The sequence below is a fragment of the Stigmatopora argus genome, chromosome 4 (assembly GCF_051989625.1).
Source record: "Stigmatopora argus isolate UIUO_Sarg chromosome 4, RoL_Sarg_1.0, whole genome shotgun sequence".
In the NCBI taxonomy this organism is placed as follows: domain Eukaryota; kingdom Metazoa; phylum Chordata; class Actinopteri; order Syngnathiformes; family Syngnathidae; genus Stigmatopora; species Stigmatopora argus.
The window spans coordinates 2,358,008-2,377,796 of record NC_135390.1 but is presented as its reverse complement, the minus strand read 5'-3'; the positions used below and the strand labels follow the sequence as shown (position 1 = coordinate 2,377,796).

General features: G+C 44.3%; 1 protein-coding gene and 1 non-coding gene across 7 annotated transcripts in view; one reads left to right on the top strand and one right to left on the bottom strand.

Annotated features, from left to right (window-relative positions):
- ascc3 (activating signal cointegrator 1 complex subunit 3) overlaps positions 1 to 19,789 on the top strand; it is a 228,603-nt gene that overhangs the window by 82,792 nt on the left and 126,022 nt on the right. For all 6 annotated transcript variants that reach the window (XR_013300078.1, XR_013300079.1, XM_077599236.1 and 3 more), the window contains exons 12-17: positions 2,889 to 2,960; positions 5,892 to 6,026; positions 8,198 to 8,389; positions 14,306 to 14,530; positions 17,428 to 17,547; positions 17,679 to 17,843. Coding sequence is in view for 4 of the 6 variants with exons in the window: in XM_077599236.1 (XP_077455362.1) it covers positions 2,889 to 2,960; positions 5,892 to 6,026; positions 8,198 to 8,389; positions 14,306 to 14,530; positions 17,428 to 17,547; positions 17,679 to 17,843 (909 nt within the window). In the remaining 2 variants the exon portion in view is untranslated. The remainder of the gene's footprint in view (positions 1 to 2,888; positions 2,961 to 5,891; positions 6,027 to 8,197; positions 8,390 to 14,305; positions 14,531 to 17,427; positions 17,548 to 17,678; positions 17,844 to 19,789) is intronic.
- LOC144073746 (U2 spliceosomal RNA) lies at positions 1,094 to 1,284 on the bottom strand. The gene has a single exon (XR_013300175.1). It is a non-coding gene; the product is annotated as a U2 spliceosomal RNA (small nuclear RNA).

Genomic DNA, 19,789 nt, shown 5'->3' with positions numbered 1-19,789 from the left:
CAAATTATAGTAAAAATCAATGACCTCATTCATTTCTCTTTGCCCTGCAATACCCTCGTTTCCCCGATAGATGAAGCACTAGTCTAGCCCTTTGTTGGAATGTAACTTGGAGAACAACATGCCGCTCATCACTCTCAAGTTAAAGACTGCTTTCTTTCGTTGAATAATAATGTTCTTAATGTTTAAAGTAAATATGAAAATACATTTTCACCTTCAATTGTGTCTTTTTTCTTACATTTCAATCCCCAGGTTTGATAAATTACATTCAGTGTCCAAATGCTCCTGGCCCGGCCCATCTGTCAAATTTTAGTATCCATTCTGGCCCGCAATTCAAAAAGTTTGCCCATCCCTGGTATAGACAAACTTGCCTCTTTTATACTATTATTGTCCTAAATTAAACACATTATCAATAAGATGACATTGACGGCGGTAGATGTCCGATTCATGTTGGCTGAGGTGCAGATGCTATTTCTGTTATTAGAGCTCCATCTAGTGGATATATAACGCAACAGTCAACATGAATCGGACATCTACCGCCGACAATGACAGCCGGACGTCCGGGTACCGATCGTGCTATGGGACAATGAGTTTAAAAAAAACCTCATTATCCCATTTGTTTACATTCGCTAGCAGGAGGCTAAGTGCCGTGCTAACGTTAGAATCCGGTGGGATGTAAACAGCCATTACAATGACGATCGTTAGCTCCCTAGGTAGATAGAAGGGCCTGCACCGAACTGCCAAGAGCTCTTAATCGGGGGAAAGGTGAGTGTTAATGATCCTACTGTTGCAGCACCAGTCGTTTTGTATGTACACGCAAAGGTCCCTTCCCTTCGCCGCCTCCGTCGTACTCTGAGTGGGCCGATTATCCACGGAGATCCCGGTGGTCTCAAGATGTCCTCAGGGATATTGTAGGTTCGTTGGTAATCTGTTGTGGTGGATATATCACATCTCATACCGAGAGTAATTAAATCCTGGCGACTGTAAAAATAGTTTGCCTCGCAGATGTTCGTAAATAAGGATACGACTGACAAAACAAAACACCAAACTGCAGAGAAAAGAGCTGCTGCACCCGTGCGCGCCGCCATCTTTTCAAGAGGGGTGCACCTATCCTGGAGAAACTGCAATACCAGGATGATGCATGGAGTGGAAGGAGCAAGCTCCTATTCCATCTCCTAGTTCCAAAATCCAATTTAATATATGGTGCCCGTTGAGGAGACATATCAGATATTAAACTGATAAGAACAGATACTACACTTGATCTTAGCCTAAAGGCCGAGAAGCTCGGGGCTTGCATTTCTGAAAAAAAATCCCCTCTCACAGAGGCTCCCGGCCATCCAGTCCGCTCAGAAAGCTCCATTTTCGGATTAAAAATGACGGCAAACGCCCACTTCCTGCCATTTTTCTTTCTCTGTGCTGAGTTGAGTGACAGTCCCACCATTTTCTTAGTGGCAAGTATAACACAGGGAAGTTTCTTTTACTTGACAAGTTTCAGCGTGAATATTGACATTTTTATGAACGTTTTTTTATACTTAAAATTTTAAAAAGCTAGTACTGAAGCCGCAAATGTTGAACCCGCCAATGATGACAGTACTTGTATTTTTGCATATGCATGAAAACCTACAGTAATACCTTGACATACGAGCAATTTGAGATACAAATAAAATTCCGAGCAAATATTTACCTTGAGATACGAGACAAATTTTGAGATATGAGCATACGAGACAGCTGGGTGGCCCGCATCTCACTTGTGTAAAGAACTCCACAAGCACAGGGCGGAGCGTTGCATCTTCCCATTTTTCCCCCATTAGTCAGTGCAGAAAACAAAGGGAACAACAATGGGTCCAAAGCAAGCAGGTGGAATGAAGAGTTGTGCAAAGAGAAGGCAAATGATAACAATCAATATTAAGCATGAAATAATTGAAAAATATGAGAGTGGTGTACGCATGGCGGAGCTTGCTCGCCAATTCGAGAGGAGTACTTCCTGGACAAGTTGGCAAGTGGTCATGCCTTATCTTATTGTGAGGACATTTGTGTGGGTCATTTTCGGAATATTTTGAAGGGAAGACAAAAGCAAACAACCCTCGGTAGGTACCTTTTAAAACTCCTGCTGAAAGTCATGGTGGAGGCAGGGCAAAAAGAGCCGAGAAGAAAGGGAAAACAATTTCAAACAAAATTTGAATTAATTTTAGTGTAAGGTTAGATTACATTCATTTTTGAGTGTCTGTATAGTAATCCAAGTTCATTTAAATTTGTTTATGTTATGTTACTAGCGTGTTGCTGTGCAAAAAGTCTCTCTCTCTGTCCCTCTCTCCCCTCCTCGAAATCCCTGTTGTATGTACTATATAATGAATATTGTCTAATTTTATTAGTATTAAACATCACAACCTATAGTTATTTGTTACTCTGTGAATAGATGGCAAATTAGAACAAATACAAATATTTTTCCATTCCAAAATTCAGTTTTTTGGTCTCTTTTTTCAGAGGGTGGGAATGAATTAATTTGTATTAAATTCATTTCTATGGGAAGTGTTGATTTGACATACGAGCAAATCGACATATGAGCTCAGTCTAGGAACGCATTAAGCTCGTATCTCAAGGTATCACTGTAGTATGGTAGTAATAATAGAGGTGATCCTACTTCGCGTTTTTTTTATTATCACGGCCATGTCTGGTCTACATTATCCGCGAAATTCGAGGATTACTGGAATATAGAGGATTATTGAGCTGCAGCACAGATAATCCATGATTCACTAATTTTTGTTGTTTCAGGGGATGTGCTTTTGTCCTATCACATCAATCTGTATGAAAAGTTAATATAAATAAAATCTGAGAAGAAAACATGTCCTTGTTATTCAATCCTGTAATTTTGACTTTTCTATTCTGCTTAGATCCAGCAAATCCATGACATGGAGGAAGTCTGCTATAACAAAGTTGTTGAACAAGTCAAAGCAGGGCATCAGGTATTTAATCCACCATGCCTTTCTCAGATATGATGCCTTCATTAACATGCATTTCCATTTTAGTAACAAGCACAAAATGACCACTCACAATTTATGCATATATAAATACCGTATTTTCACGACTATATGGCGCACCGCATTTAAAGGCGCAGTCTCAGTAACAAGTGCTATTTCTGTATTTGACACACACAAGGCGCATCACACTAATAAACGCAGCCAGGCATGGCAAAACATACACCATCTTAAACATACACCATCTTAAACATACACCATCTTAAACATACACCAGTTTAAACATACACCATCTTAAACATACGGACACACGCTAAAAACACGTTTTAAAAAGGCAACGAAAGCAAAACTGAGTTAGGTTGTACTTTATTTAGCCATTTTACAATGTACTCACGTTTTTTGATCAATCATCACCCACAAATCCATCAAAGTCCTCATTTTCTGTGTCCGAATTGAACAATTGTCCAAATGATTCATCAAAAACGCTGGGTTCCCTCTCTTCGTTGTCGGAGTCACTCACATTGCCATGTGGCTACACAGAAATGATGCCGGCTTTGGCAAAAGCTTGAACAACAGTGCAAGCAGACACTTTAGTCCAAGCGGCCACAATCCATTCGCAAATAGTGGCGTAACTCTTCGTAAAGCTGTGTTCGCCACTTATCATCCATTGTTCCCATGCCGCTCGCAACTTTGCTTTGAACGCCCGGTTGATGTAACTGTCCAGCGGTTGGAGTTCTTTAATTAAGCCTCCGGGAATGACGGCAAGCCCAGAGTTCATATTCGTGACTTGGTTTTTTACCGCTGCTGTTGTTGTTGTTGTTGTTAGTTCACCTCAGGCGCCTGACGATTACCCTCAGCAGCGCTAGAGCTGCCACTGGAACGCGGATTAGTTCATCCAGGGGGTAGCCGGAGGTGTGGGGCAGTGCGAATATATCCGGCTGGATGAAAAACCTAGGGCGCCACGTTCCTGGGTGGCAGCTCTGGGTGGTTTTGTTGGATTCACAGGCCGCGACAGGCGGCCTCTCGGGAGACACCTCGTGAAGGTTCCAACTGTTGTCTACCCCGCTGCTGTGAGATGGGCACGCATGGAGTCGCAAATCAACTCAGCTTCTTCTTCTTGACTTGGCAAAGCTCATTCTCCTGCTTCCTCCATTTGATCTTAAATTCCCTCGCGGCTGCTCTATTCCCATGTTCCCCTGCATAATTGATGGCTTGAAGTTTGAACCGAGCTTCGTAAGCGTGTCTATTTGTATTATTCATTTTCGGGGGGCCTTAGAAACCAAACCGAAATTGTTTTGCAATAAAGCACATGCCCACACTATATACGGATACTTGGTAGGGGCGTGCCTTTAGCGTCTTCTTACACACACCCCCTCCGCATGCCTGACCCCACCCACGTCCGCCTTCTCTCTATATAAGAAGCGTGTCGGCCAAAAGTGCTCAGTCAGAACTTGGAACTCGGGGCATACATACGGCGCTCCGCAGTATAAGGTGCCCTGTCTATTGTGGAGAAAATGTAAGACTTTTTAGTGCGCCTTATAGTCGTGAAAATACGGTACATATACATACATATGCATATACATATATATATATATATATATATGTATATATATATATATATATATATATATATATATATATACATATGACAGTAGCTCTGTATATTATTATGTTTTTCGTGTTTTACAGCCCTTCTATCTTTTTTAAATTACATTTTAATGTTTCTTAATACATTCCTCTTTACTTTACTTTGTACTTTTTACTTTAATGTTTTTACAACTTTCTTTGTTCTGTGAGCCTGGCTTCTTTCGGCTACTTCTTGTAGTGCTTCTTTCCGCCGCTAATACCGACGCCTGGCGCTGTAAGAGCTCACCCAGCATCCACCTTCCTCTGCCCAGTTCGTTGCAGTGCGTGAACGTATCTCAGTGTGCAAAGCACATTTTTATCATTAAATATCTTGTGCATCCATTATTCAATATGGTTGGTGAAAAGCGAAAGGCTTCTACTGAGGGTGGTAGTGCAAGGAAGAGGTAAGCCATTTCATTTGAAACGAAAGTGGCAATAATAAAGAAGCTTGATGCGGGAGAGAAAATGGTGAGCGTTGCACGGGCAGACAACTTGAATCGCCCGACGATCGTTCGTTAAGTGTTTTTTTCAGTACAAACCAATGCAGGTTACTTATACAAGCCTTAAACATACAAATGCACTTATATAAACCTTCAATATACTTATATAGGCCTTAAACATAAATTATAATACAAAATATAGCACTGAATCAACTTACAAACAAATTCAACTTATGAACAATCGCTCGGAACCTAACTCGTTCGTAAGTAGGGGAGCGTCTATATATATATGTATATGTATATATATATATATATATATATATATATGTATATATATATATATATATATATATATATGTATATATATATATGTATATATATATATATATATATATATATATATATATATATATATATATATATATATATTTATGTATGTATAGGTATTCAGATTGAGGAGCTGCTTGTGTGCTCTGAAGCCCCCCACCGGCCTCTCTGCTGCTGCTGTTCAGGTGATAGGACAGCTTAGGAGGATCTAGGCAAGGAAGATGATCTTTAAAACCTCCAGACTGCTGAGGGACTATTAGGATCATCTTGAAAGAGTGATTCTGCATATTTTACCTCAGTCTGCATCTTGTGGACTTCTTGTGTGTCTGTCTTGCTACTGTAACCAAGGAAATTTCCCGAATACGGGATGAAATAAAGTTCTAATCCAATTTTTTTGTCTGACAAAATCGGCTTATACAGTATGTATCAAATATTTCTGTAAGATCACTTAATCACAGATTAGTCAGAAGTACTGAAGTTGGTGGTATTAAACCAGTCAGTTAAAGTACTTTTTTTTTTTGCTTAGGTAATGGTTTTTGTCCATGCACGCAACGCTACAGTGAGAACGGCTATGGGGCTCATAGAGATGGCGAAGAACCACGGAGAAACTGCCATCTTTCAACCAGAACAAGATCCAGACTATGGCCGGTGTGAGAAACAGGTGGAAATAAATGTATTTTATATATGTTTGTGTGTGTGCGTTAGTGTATTTGTCCGTTAACATCGGACAAAATGTACATCCGATTTGAATGCTACTTTGAACATTTAGGATGTTACGGCGCTCGATTTTTAAATTTGGGCCCCAGTTTTTCAAAATATCGATTTTTCTAACTGGGAGTCGCATTTTTAAGGTCAAAAACTGCAATTTAGCGCTATTTTTTTTCGGTACATTTGAAACCTTTAAAATTACTTTGTTTATTTAAAGCACCATTAAAATGCAAACATTTTAAGCCTATCTATTTCCAGGGTAATGGCTGCAATATGGCTAATAATCAATAAAAACCCTCGATTTTTGACGAGTGCATTCTCAAAAACAACCTATTACTAAGTTCGGCACGTTTTGCGGGTGCGTTTTACATCGAACAAGGCATGGTCGGCATGTTTGAGGGTAGCCTTTTACAACTTAGGGTCACTTTTTTCGGTACACACAAACTAGCCAGACCAATGATTTTCTGCTTTTCCACAGCACAATACAGAGTGGGTGGGTTGGTGTTTGGGTGGTTTGGTGGGTGGCTGGGTGGGTGGTTCTATGGATGGATACACATTAATTTTCACGTTGTTTAACAAGTCTAATTCGTTTTCTAATTTTATTTCACTATGCACTGCAGGTTACACAAAAGAAAGTTTTCTCCGAGCTTATAGACAGTCAATCACCGTTGAGTTTAAAACAGATCGTTTCCATATTTGTGGATGCTGAAATTAACATTGAGTTTGGTTGACAATGTGCAGACTGGAACAGATAAGTCATCATGGTTTTGTTTGCGTTTTGTGCTTTTCCCGCAAAAAAAGCGCTAATAGAATGAAAATCACTTTTCATAAAGGCTCAAAATTGGCTGGAAAGCCGAGTGTATGAATGGCAACTCAGCAAAGAAAGAGTTGGCAGCAAAATCTACAGTGGACGTGATACTACAAAGAGCCCATTCCATTGCATTAACGTCAAGTATCCTGGACTGGGGGTCAAACAAATGTTTGTTTTGGCAAAAAATTACATTTGCATTGCTGGCACTTATGTCCCCCTTTTATTGTGCAGAGACGTACAGACGCTCCCCTACTTACGAACATTCAACTTACGGACAACGGTACATACGAACATGTCTGCAAATTGCGTTTAAGTCGAAAAATGTTCGTAAGTCCAATTTTGTATTTTTTTCTGAGTAGTGCTTCTTTCCGCCGCTAATACCGACGCCTGGCGCTGTGAGGGCTCAGCTCACCCAGCATCTACCTTCTTTGTTGCAATGCGGAAGTGCGTGAATGTATCTCCAGTGGGCAAAGAACCTTTTTCATTTGTATCATTAAATATCTCGTGCATCCATTATTGAATATGGTTGGTAAAAAGTGAAAGTCTTCTATTGAGGGAGTGGCGAGGAAGAGGCAAGCCATTTCATTTGAAACGAGTGGCAATAATAACGAAGCTTGATGAGCGTGAGAGTGGTGAGCGTGAGAGTGGTGAGCGTTGCACATTCAGTTCCATTCATAAACAGAAAGATCGAGCAGCAGGACCCAAATATTGAACGTTGCACAAAGTTTGCAAATCAATTGAATGATGCCATACAGTGCTACCGCATAATTTATGATGAAAAAAAGAAACGTGCAATCATCATTAGATAGCTTCTTTCGGCCACTTTCTAGTAAATCTCTCTCTCTCTCTCTCTCTACAGTACTGTACATATTCTCTACATTTTATTAAATGTTTTTTACAGTACAAACCAATGCGTGTTACTTATACAAGCCTTAAACATACAAATGCACTTATATAAACCTTCAATATACTTATATAGGCCTTAAAGTTATCCAATTCAATCCAAAAACATAAATTATAATACAAAATATAGCACTGAATCAACTTACAAACAAATTCAACTTATGAACAATCGCTCAGAACCTAACTCGTTCGTAAGTAGGGGAGCGTCTGTACTTGGTTTTAATTTCTATCTGGATGTCAATGGACGGAAATTGTACCGTATTTTTGGAACAGATTCCGTGTTAACAAACTTCTTGAACACATGAATTAACCCTTCACTGTATTGTCTTCCTTTTTATGATGTCATATATCTTTTTTCCTACCTCACACTAACCAGTCTTATCTTCCATCTCCTTTTCTCGAAATTTTAGATCCAACGCTCCAGAAACAAGCAAATGAAGGAGATTTTTCCAGAGGGTTTTGGGATCCACCATGCAGGCATGCTGCGATCTGACCGCAATCTAATGGAGAATATGTTCTCCAGAGGGTACCTCAAAGTGCTAGTCTGTACTGCTACACTGGCTTGGGGAGTGAACCTGCCAGCCCATGCTGTTATAATTAAGGTTCTTTTTTATTTTCATTGTTCATACATTTAGATTTTTCTTTATTTTCAGTGGCTATCAATAGTCTAAAGAAAACTCTTGGCAGGAACCAGAAATTTGAAAACATGGGCTGAAAACTTGAACAGCCAAGACAATTAAAACATATACAGTGATATGAAAAGGTTTGATCGTCCCTGACAATTTCTATTATTTTAATTTAGAAATCATTTGGATTTCAGCTCAACTACTCTATTTTGAGACATCAAATGTTCTTTAGCACACAAAAGCCTGTCCATGCATGCCCTCGACTGTATTTGTAACTTATGGGGAACATGGGTACCAATGAGTCCCTAATCAATTGATCAGCCCTGATTTAAAAAAAAAAAAAGAGTAGTCAGACTTAAAAGTTAGATTCCACAAGAAGAACAATTCCCTTAGCCAATATTTGCCTGTGAGCTTATTAAGCATTGAACCTAATAGAGATAGGCATGCCATCATGAGAAAAAGGATTTAAACATTTAAGATTGGTGGCCATAAAAGATACTACAGCCAGAATTCAAAACACTGATGCGCAATACATCCTTTCCCTTTGGGTTGCCAGAAAAGCAGTTTGCAATGGAGAATCATGCTGCATTATCATACTAAACTTGCATTTAAATCTCAAAAGACAGAAGTGAAAAAACTACAAACCGTAAAACCTCTATTTGAGCGGCACCTCTAATAAAACGGCACCTTGGTGGAAGAATTGAAAAATAGGCACCCTCTAATTTAGGGGTCTCAAACTCGTGGGCCGCGGGCCGCGGGCCAACTGCGGCCCCCAGGACGATAATTTGCGGCCCCCGTCTTAACATGAAAGATTAATGTTCGTGCGGCCCGCAAGATTGATATGAATGACACTTGTTGTGTTCAGAGTTGAATGAACCAATCACGGTGAGGTATAGGCTCTGGAGGGCGGGACATCGGCCAGGCTGTCCAGTGCCTCGCTCACTCACTCATTCATCTTCCAATCAGCTGGGCGGAGGAGAAGCCGTGAAGCCGATCACTCCGCTCGGCGAGCACAGTCCTCTGCTGCTCTCAGCATAGAACTGAATGAGGCGCTATGATCCGTGATCCAGCCTGTGTCTGTGTCTGTAGCCATCTCCGCGATTGAAATTGAAACTTAACAGTAAGTGTGATAACATGACACTTGAAAAATTCGGAGAACTGCCGTAATCCAATACGATCGGAGAGCGAAAGTGCGCATGCACCACAGACCCGCGCGACTGAAAGTTAAAGTTCAACCCGAGACTCATTCCAAGTGGAAACACATTACAGAGCCCCAAAGATGCCTCTTTCAAAGCCTGCCGTGAAGAGAAAGGTCGGTGATGAGCACAGACAGTTTCAAGAAAAGTGGGGAGTGCAATATTTCTTTGTTGAGCACAGGGGCACCCCGACATTCTCATTTGCACTGAAAAAGTTGTGGTGCACAAGGAATACAATTTGAAACGTCATTATACTACGAGAGATGCTGAGGAGTACGAAAAATACCAGGGAGATGAGGGAGCCAACCAGGTTGCCAGTCCTAAAACACGTCTTCTGAGGCAACAGGATTTCTTCAAGACGGCTACCAAAGACAGTAATGCAGCAGTCCAAGCTAGCTACGCCGTTTGTGAGTTGATTGCTAAAGCAGGAAAGCCATTCACAGAAGGTGAATTTATCAAAAAGTGCATATTACAGGCTGCACATATTGTACTGCACTGCATTATCCATCAGCAGGCCCTTTGCAGCAGATGCCTGAAGTTTGACAATTTGATGTCTGTCATTGTGAAATGCATCAACCAAATCAGATCCAGGGGCTTAAAGCACAGAAGGTTCCATGCTTTTTTTTAGAGGAAATGGAGTCAGAATATGGGGATGTGCTCTACTTCACTGAGGTACGTTGGCTCAGCAGGGGAAACGTGTTGAAGAGATTTTTTGAGTTGAGAGCAGAAGTAAAAGACTTCATGGAGATAGACAGGGTTGCTGTTCCTGTGCTAAGTGATCCCAAATGGCTCATGGACTTAGCTTTTCTTGTTGATATCACACATGAGCTTAATGTACTGAACAAGAAGCTACAAGGCCAGGGGCAACTTGTCAGTGCTGCCTATGACAACGGTGAGAGCATTTTGCACTAGACTTGTGTTATGGAAAGCCCAGCTCTCTCAGACAAACCTTTGCCATTTCCCAGTGTGCAAGGCTCTCGTAGATGCAGGCACACCATTCAGTGGTGAGAAGTATGTTGAGGCCATTTCGAAGCTACAGGAGGAATTTGATCACAGATTTGCAGACTTCAAGACACACAAAGCCACATTTCAAATTTTTGCGGATCCCTTCTCCTTTGATGTGCAAGATGGCCCTCCTGAGCTTCAAATGGAGCTCATTGACCTGCAGTGCAAGTCTGCACTCAAAGCCAAGTTCAGGGAGGTGAGTGAAGCAGACAAGCTTGGGCAATTTTTGAGAGAGTTGACCCCCAGCTTCCCTGAACTTTCCTGAATGTTCAAGCGGACCATGTGCCTTTTTGGGAGCACATACTTGTGTGAGAAGCTCTTCTCCACCTTGAACTTCAATAAGTCCAAGTACAGGTCCAAACTTACTGATGAGCATCTTCAAGCTCTACTGAGGGTCTCCACTGCTTCCTCCCTCAAGCCAAATGTGACTCAGCTATGTGAGAAGAAGCGCTGCCAGGTCGTGTTCAGAATATTTCATGTTCAATGTTCCATTCAAGTTCAGAAAGTTAAAGGTTAAAGAGCTGTTAATACAGACATTTGAAACGGAATAAAAATAAATAGTTTTCTCTACTTAGCCAGCCAGTGTATATCTACTGTATGCTCATGATTATTATTATTATTATTATTACTGATTGATTTTTTTTTTATTCATCTTCAAGTTAATTTATTTAATTCATTATTTTTGGTTAAAAAATAAAGATATTTGATAACATTGGAATGTTTTATCCGCGCTTTTCTTGTGGAAATCCTGATGCGGCCCAGTCTCACCCAGACTCTGCCTCTAGCGGCCCCCAGGTAAATTGAGTTTGAGACCCCTGCTCTAATTGAACGTCACCTCGAACGTCACTACGCGAATAGTTTGAAAAAAAGAGCGGCGTGCCGGTGAAATAGAGGTTTTTTTCAACCTGAGAAGGTGGTCAGATGGCAAGCGCATTCTTGCCTGGGATTCATACTGTTGTCACATTAGCGATGCCACCAAGAAGCAATTGAAGAAGCTCCATGTTGATGTGGCCGTGATTCCAGGAGGCTGCACCAAATTTATACAGGCCCCCGAGGTCTACTGGGACGCCCCATTCAAGGCCAAAGTCCGACAGTTCTATGAGAACTGGATGTTGCACGGCGAGAACAGCTCCACCAAATTCGTCAACATGCGAGCACCAACCGCTCTCGGCGGCTCGAAGGATTGCCAGATCCATTGTTTCAGGTCAGACGGCCCGATTCAGACTGGTTTGCAACTTGCGACGATGAATGTGAACTCACTCAGACACTCAACGCTGATGCGGAAGGTGATGTGAATCACGAGGACAGCTACAACAGTGACGTCTCACTTCATTTTCACCAGTGAATTTGTAATTACTTACCAGTAATCGCCTTGTATTTGTGCCTTTTGTAAATATGTATATGTTACCTGGTTTCTCTTTTCATCCATAAAATTTACCACATCTTAAAATTCTGACCAGCTAGTCGAAAAATTGTTAAATAAATATGTATATGTTACCTGGTTTCTCTTTTCATCCATAAAATTTACCGCATCTTAAAATTCTGACCAGCTAGTCGTAAAATAGAGCGGCACCCTCTAATTGAACGGCACCTCTAATTGAACTTTTTTTTTTTTTAAATAGAACGGCATGCCGTTGAAATAGAGGTTTTACGGTATGTTAGTAATGACCACGTCATGTACTTTCATCTTGACGAAGTGTTCCGAGAACCACTTTTCAAGCATCCTGAAGCTCGGAAAACATCAAGAAAACACGTGTAATAGCCCGACCGACATATGCATTGAATTGTTTTCTTTGCTTTAAGTTGTGGCTACTCGGACATGGAGCAGGACCAGCTGAGTTGGGTTGATGTAGAGCAGTGGTCCCCAAACTATTCTATAGAAAGGGCCGCAGTGGGTGTGGGTTTTCGTTCCAACCTGTAAGAGGAAACCTTTCCACCAATCTGGTGTCCTAAAAGTGCAATCAGTGGATTGCAGTCAAGTGCTTCTTTTTTCATCAGGAACCTCATTGGTTAAACTGTTTGTGTTGGATGGGTTGGAACAAAAACCTGCACCCACAACGGCCCTCGCGGACCAGTTTGGAGACCTATGATATGGCACATGGACATGTCAAAATCTGGAAACGCAGCATACTCACAGTGGGCCACCAGCTTTGTGGTAGATAGTGATTTGTTTTACTTGGCTTTATATGAAACCCCTTTGTGTACTTGATTTTCACGAATTTTAATATACCTTAGTGTTTCATCATTATCATTTGTGTTTCCGCATTGCAATTGAAGTTACAGTGCTTTGTGAAATATTCGGCCCCTTTGAACTTTTCAACCTTTCGCCACATTTCAGGCTTCAAACATAGAGATATAAAATTTAAACACAAAATGTTTGGGTCTCCTGGGCCGCACCGGCGTCTGCCCCCACCATCGGAGCCAACTCACCACCAGGTGGTGGCAGCCCAACTGTTGGCTCACCTGACCTCTTTGGCCCCTCTCACAGGTGGTGAGCCCATGTGAGGGGTCACCCACGTTGCCTCTTTGGGCTGTGCCCCCATGGGTTTAGGCCAGACATTGGCAAACTACGGCCCGCGGGTCATATACGGCCCGTTAGGCTTTTTGATCCGGCCCGTCGACGTTGTCCAAATTATAGTAAAAATCAATGACCTCATTCATTTCCCTTTCCCCTGCAATACCCCCGTTTCCCCGATAGATGGCACACTAACTCCGGATTTTGATGCACTGGCAAAAAAGGAGAACAACAACACAGTTCTCACTGAAATGTGAGTTTCTCTACTGTGTTAAAAATAGCAACTTGCACATGTACGCACAGCAGCAGTACAGTAGCTTAATTAACATGCCGCTCATCACTCTCAATTTAAAGACTGCTTTCTTTCGTTGAATAATATGTTCTTAATGTTGCAACTAAATTTGAAAATAAATTTTCACCTTCAATTGTGTCTTTTTTCTTATATTTCAATCCCCAGGTTTGATAAATTACATTGCGTGTCCAAATGCTCCTGGCCCGGCCCCTCTGTCAAATTTTAGTATCCATTCTGGCCCGCAAGTTAAAAAGTTTGCCCACCCCTGGTGTAGGCCCAGCCATCGCGTCCATTTTGGCCTGGCTCCAGAGTGGGATCCCGGTGATCCGCGTTCTGGCGAGGAAAGACGTTTTCCAATTATGTTTTTCATCATAAGAGGTCTACACTACTCCTGCTTCTGTATACTTGTACATAATTGTATACATGTTTGCTGTGCTATGCGTGTAACTGAAATTTTCATCTAAACCATTTTTTAAAAGATATTTTTTTATATCGCAACAACTGTCTTTTGGTTCTAAACAAGCAGGCGAAGCCGGTCCCCCCTGCATGTTTAAAAATAATACATGATGTTCTGTTGCTATCATTACTTTCTAAAGACAAATAGTCCCACCTGGCGTATATGTTTTACTGGTGGCTTGATTTAATGCAGCTGAAAAGAATGCTGTTACTGATAACACTCACGACTAGATCAACAGATCAGATCTTGTGACTATTCAGTAATGTCAGATACTCTAAAATGACCTGTATTCGGCAGCAATATCGGAACCGGACATCACTATCACTCAGGTCATAGGTTAGTTAGAGCCTTTCCCCCCTAATTTTGGGTAACTTTGGTCAAGATATGATTTAATACATAATTGCTGTTGTATTATCATTTGTTACAGGGTACACAGATTTACGATGCTAAGCGTGGTGCCCTAGTGGACCTTAGCATTCTAGATGTGATGCAAATCTTTGGTCGAGCAGGACGTCCACAATTTGATAAGTACGGGACGGGCACCATCATTACCACCCATGACAAGCTCAGCCATTACCTGACCCTCCTCACACAGCAGAACCCTATTGAGAGTCAGTTACTAGACAGACTGGCTGACAACCTCAATGCTGAGGTAAATCCAGAAGTGTTGTTTAAGAACGTTTTATTTTTTGCATCATCAGTTTTGTTGTTTTTTGTTGTTGTGCTTTTGCATCATTGTCAGTTTTGTTGTTTTTTCTTTTTGTCTTTTGCATCATTGTGAGTTTTTAGAATTTTTTTAGGTCGTACTTAATCAATATAAAATTCCTCAAATTCCAAATGTTTTTGCTAAAAAAATAAATACAATGCATACATTTCCACCAAATAACACACCATTAGACACAATAACAGCTTTAACGAAAAACAATACCCTGTAAGAGAGAAAGCGGGTCGGCGGGCGAGAGCGAAAGCAGGTTGGCGGGCGAGAGAGAAAGCGGGTCGGCGGGCGAGAGAAAGCGAGGTGGTTGGTGGGCGGGCGAGAGAGAATGCGTGTCGGCGGGCGAGAGAGAAAGCGGGGCGGCGAGGTGAGAGGGCGGGCGAGAGAGTGGGTGAGTGGGCGGTCGAGAGAGACTCTGGGTCGGCGGGCGAGAGAGTGGGTGGGTGGGTTATTGGGCGGTCGAGAGAGACTCCGGGTCGGCGGGCGAGAGAGAGCGAGTGAGAGAGAGTGGGCGGGCAAGAGAGTGAGCGCGAGAGTACGGGTGAGCGAGAGAGCGTGCGGGCGAGAGGGCGGGCGAGTGAGAGGGCGAGGGCAGGCGAGCGGGCAAGAGAGGGCGAGAGAGTGGGTGGGTGGGTTGTCGCGAGAGACCCCGGGTCGGCGGGCGAGAGAGAGCGAGTGAGAGTGGGCGGGCAAGAGAGAGCGCGAGAGTACGGGTGAGCGAGAGAGGGCGAGGGTGGGCGGGCGAGAGGGCGAGGGCTGGCGAGCGGGCAAGAGAGGGCGAGAGATTGGGTGGGTGGGTTCTTGGTCGGGCGGTCGAGAGAGACTCCGGGTCGGCGGGCAAGAGAGAGCGAGTGAGAGAGAGTGGGCGGGCAAGAGAGTGAACGCGAGAGTACGGGTGAGCGAGAGAGCGTGCGGGCGAGGGTGGGCGAGAGGGCGAGGGCAGGTGAGCGGGCAAGAGAGAGCGAGGGTGGGTGAGAGAGAGTGGGCTAGAGAGGGCGAGCGAGAGAGGGCGAGCGAGGGCGAGAGAGAGCGGGCGGGCAAGAGAGGGCGAGCAAGAGAGGACGGGCGAGAGAGTGGGCGGGCGAGAAGGAGCTGGAGGGCGAGAGAGCGGGTGGGCGATAAAGGGCAAGCGAGAGAGAGCGGGCGCGTGAGAGAGGGCGCGTGAGAGAGAGAGAGCGGGCGAGAGAGGGCGAGCGGGCGGGCCAGAGGGCGAGCAAGAGAGAGCAGGCGGGCGAAAAGGAGCGGGAGGGCGAGAGAGAGCGGGTGAGTGAGAAAGAGCAAGAGAGCGGGCGGGCGAGACAGGGTGAGCAAGAATGAGCGAGAGAGCGGGCGGGCGAGACAGGGTGAGCAAGAATGAGCGGGAGGGCGGGCGAGAGAGAGCGGGCGAGCGAGAGAATGAGAGAGAGCGAGAGAACGAGAGAGAGCGGGAGAACGAGAGAGAGCGGGTGAACGAGAGAGAGCGGGTGAACGAGAGAGAGCGGGTGAACGAGAGAGAGCGGGTGAACGAGAGAGAGCGGGTGAACGAGAGAGGGCAAGCCAGAGAGAGTGGGCGAAAAAGGGCGAGCGAGAGAGTGGGCGAGCGAGAAGGAGCTGGAGGGCGAGAGAGTGTGTGGGCGAGAAAGGGCGAGCGAGAGAGAGTGGGCGTGTGAGAGAAGGCGAGCGAGAGAGCGGGCGGGTGAGAGGGGGCGAGCGAGAGAGCGGGCGGGTGAGAGAGGGCGTGAGAGGGCGGGCGGGCGGGCGAAACAAGACGAGCGGTAGGGCGAGAGAGAGCGAGTGGCCGAGAAAGAGCGAGTGAGCGAGAGCGGGCGGATGAGAGAGCGGGCGGGCGAGACAGGGTGAGCGAGAGAGAGCGGGAGGGCGGTTGAGATAGAGTGGGCGAGAGAGAGAGCGGGCAAGAGAGAGCGGGCGAGCGAGAGAGGGCGGGCGAGAGAGAGCGGGCGGGCGAGAGAGAGCGGGCGAGCAAGAGAGAGCGGGCGAGCGAGAGAGAGCGGGCGAGCGAGAGAGAGCGGGCGAGAGAGCGGGCGGGCGAGAGAGAGCGGGCGAGCGAGAGAGAGCGGGCGAGCGAGAGAGAGCGGGCGAGCGAGAGAGAGCGGGCGAGCGAGAGAGAGCGGGCGAGAGAGAGCGGGCGGGCGAGAGAGAGCGGGCGAGCGAGAGAGAGCGGGCGAGCGAGAGAGAGCGGGCGAGCGAGAGAGAGCGGGCGAGCGAGAGAGAGCGGGCGAGCGAGAGAGAGCGGGCGAGCGAGAGACAGCGGGCGAGCGAGAGACAGCGGGCGAGCGAGAGACAGCGGGCGAGCGAGAGACAGCGGGCGAGCGAGAGACAGCGGGCGAGCGAGAGACAGCGGGCGAGCGAGAGACAGCGGGCGAGCGAGAGACAGCGGGCGAGCGAGAGACAGCGGGCGAGCGAGAGACAGCGGGCGAGCGTGAGACAGCGGGCGAGCGAGACGGCGAGCGAGACGGCGAGCGAGACGGCGAGCGAGACGGCGAGCGAGAGAGACCGGGCGAGCAAGAGAGGGCGAGAGAGAGAGCGGGCGAGGGAGGGTGTGGGAGGGCGGGCGGGCCAGAGAGGGTGAGCAAGAGAGAGCTGGCGGGCGAGAAGGAGCGGGAGGGCGAGAGAGAGCAGGCGGACGAGAAAGAGCGACCGAGAGAGAGCGGGCGGGTGAGAGAGAGCGGGCCAGCGGGCGAGAAAGAGTGAGCGCGAGAATTCAAACCTCACTCAGGCATGAACCCTTTATCTCAGAACTGTGAGCGGACGTGCAATCTGGTAGCCTGTTCCAGTGCCCATAATTTATCAGGAGTAATGATTATTATGATCTTTTGTTTTTTTTGCTGCTGTAGATTGCTTTGGGAACTGTTACCAATGTGGATGAAGGAGTAAAGTGGCTAAGTTACACTTATCTTTATGTGCGCATGAGGTCTAATCCACTTGCATATGGTATCAACTACAAAGTTTTGCAGGTTTGTGATCGCTTTTGATTTTAGCAGTATCCACTGCTACCTAAATACAGTGTACTCCATTATAGGCAATAGGTGGTGAAAAATAAAATTTGTATTGTATACTTGTATCGATTTTTTTCCAAATTTTTCAGATGGATTCCTCCTTAGAGCTTTATAGAAAAGAGTTGGTGGTAGAGTCAGGCAAGAGGCTGGATGAAGCCAGGATGATCCGCTTTGAGGAGCGCACTGGGTACTTTGCTTCCACTGATCTAGGGAGGACATCTAGCCACTTCTACATCAAATACAACACAATAGAGGTATTGAAATACAGCAAGAATTTCCTCACAAGAGTGGTAGCTTGGAATTTTCTGTTCTGGTCAAAGTTTTCCCTTTTTTCACAAATGAAAAGAATGCTACAATTCCTGGACAAAAATGTATGGAATCACCAGCTTGTAAGAATGTTCACGTAGCACTTTAGTTATGTAGAAAAAGCAGATCATTTACATCAGGGGTCTCAAACTCGATTTACCTGGGGGCCGCTAGAGGCCAAGTCTGGGTGAGACTGGGCCGCATCAGGATTTCCACAAGAAAAGCGCTGATAAAACATTCCAACGTTATCAAATATCTTTATTTTTTGAAAAAAAAATAATGAATTAAATAAATTAACTTAAAGATGAATAAAAAATAAATAAATCAGTAATACAAAAATAAAACAATAATAATGAGCATACAGTAGATATACACTGGCTGGCTAAGTAGAGAAAATGAATTATTTTTATTCCGTTTCAAATGTCTGTATTAACAGCTCTTTAACCTTTAACTTTCTGAACTTGAATGGAACATTGAACATGAAATATTCTGAACACGGCTTCTCTTGCCTACTTCTTGCTGCTAGAGACCTGGCAGCGCTTCTTCTCACATAGCTGAGTCACATTTGGCTTGAGGGAGGAAGCTAGTGGAGACCCTCAGTAGAGCTTGAAAATGCTCATCAGTAAGTCTGGACCTATACTTGAACTTATTGAAGTTCAAGGTGGAGAAGAGCTTCTCACACAAGTATGTGCTCCCAAAAAGGCACATGGTCCGCTAGAACATTCAGGAAAGTTCAGGGAAGCTGGGGATCAACTCTCTCAAAAATTGCCCAAGCTTGTCTGCTTCTCCACTCACCTCCCTGAACTTGGCTTTGAGTGCAGAGTTGCACTGCAGGTCAATGAGCGCCATTTGAAGCTCAGGAGGGGCATCTTGCACATCAAAGGAGAAGGGGTCCGCAAAAATTTGAAATGTGGCTTTGTGTGTCTTGAAGTCTGCAAATCTGTGATCAAATTCCTCCTGTAGCTTCGAAATGGCCTCAACATACTTCTCACCACTGAATGGTGTGCCTGCATCCACGAGAGCCTTGCATGCTAAGACGGGGGCCGCAAATTATCGTCCCGAGGGCCGCAGTTGGCCCGCGGGCCGCAAGTTTGAGACCCCTGATTTACATGATGCAATACTAATATCATTTCATAAAGCAATATACTAGAAAATAATTGCCGTAATCACGAACGGATAATTTTCAGTCTAAGCAAAAGGGAGACATATATGGTTAAAATAAAAATACCACTACATTTTGAGAGGAAAAAAATGGAATTGCCCTGTAAATTGGATTACTACCTAAATCTGTACCCAGATTTCATTAGCTCATTAGTCTGCATTTAAAAAAGGACTGATTCAATTTGGGTTGCACCAGTTTTGACTGCCTTGAAACATTGCTCTGACATGCTACTTATGAATTTAAACAAAGGAGAGGATTAGCGAATGTTTTAACCTCAGAATTTGAGTAACATTTCTTTTTGTTGAATTGAGTGATTTCATAATGTTGCTCTTCTACCTGGCTGGAATATTTATTCAAGATTTTTGTGTGTTTATTGAAGCTAGAAAGTTGACATTTAAAAGACTAAAGTTTATGTCTAGGGTTTTATATATTTTCCCCCCCTTACACAATAAAACAATGTGAACATCCACCGGGATGGTATGATTGATTACTGTCTTTCTTTTTCAGGGACCAAAATTAGAAAATTTGGTGTAATCAATAAGTTCCATAAACCTATAGCAATAAGAAAATACTAAAGCTAAATTACTCACTATGTTTATCAAATGTCTCTTTCTGAGCAGGATGATTAAAAACAGTTTTTACCTCAGCCCTAGAAAAAAAGATGGTAATTACTGTCCTTATTTTGGTACACGGTCGATTGGTCTCCGGTCTTTTGGTCGCCCGGAAGGTAAG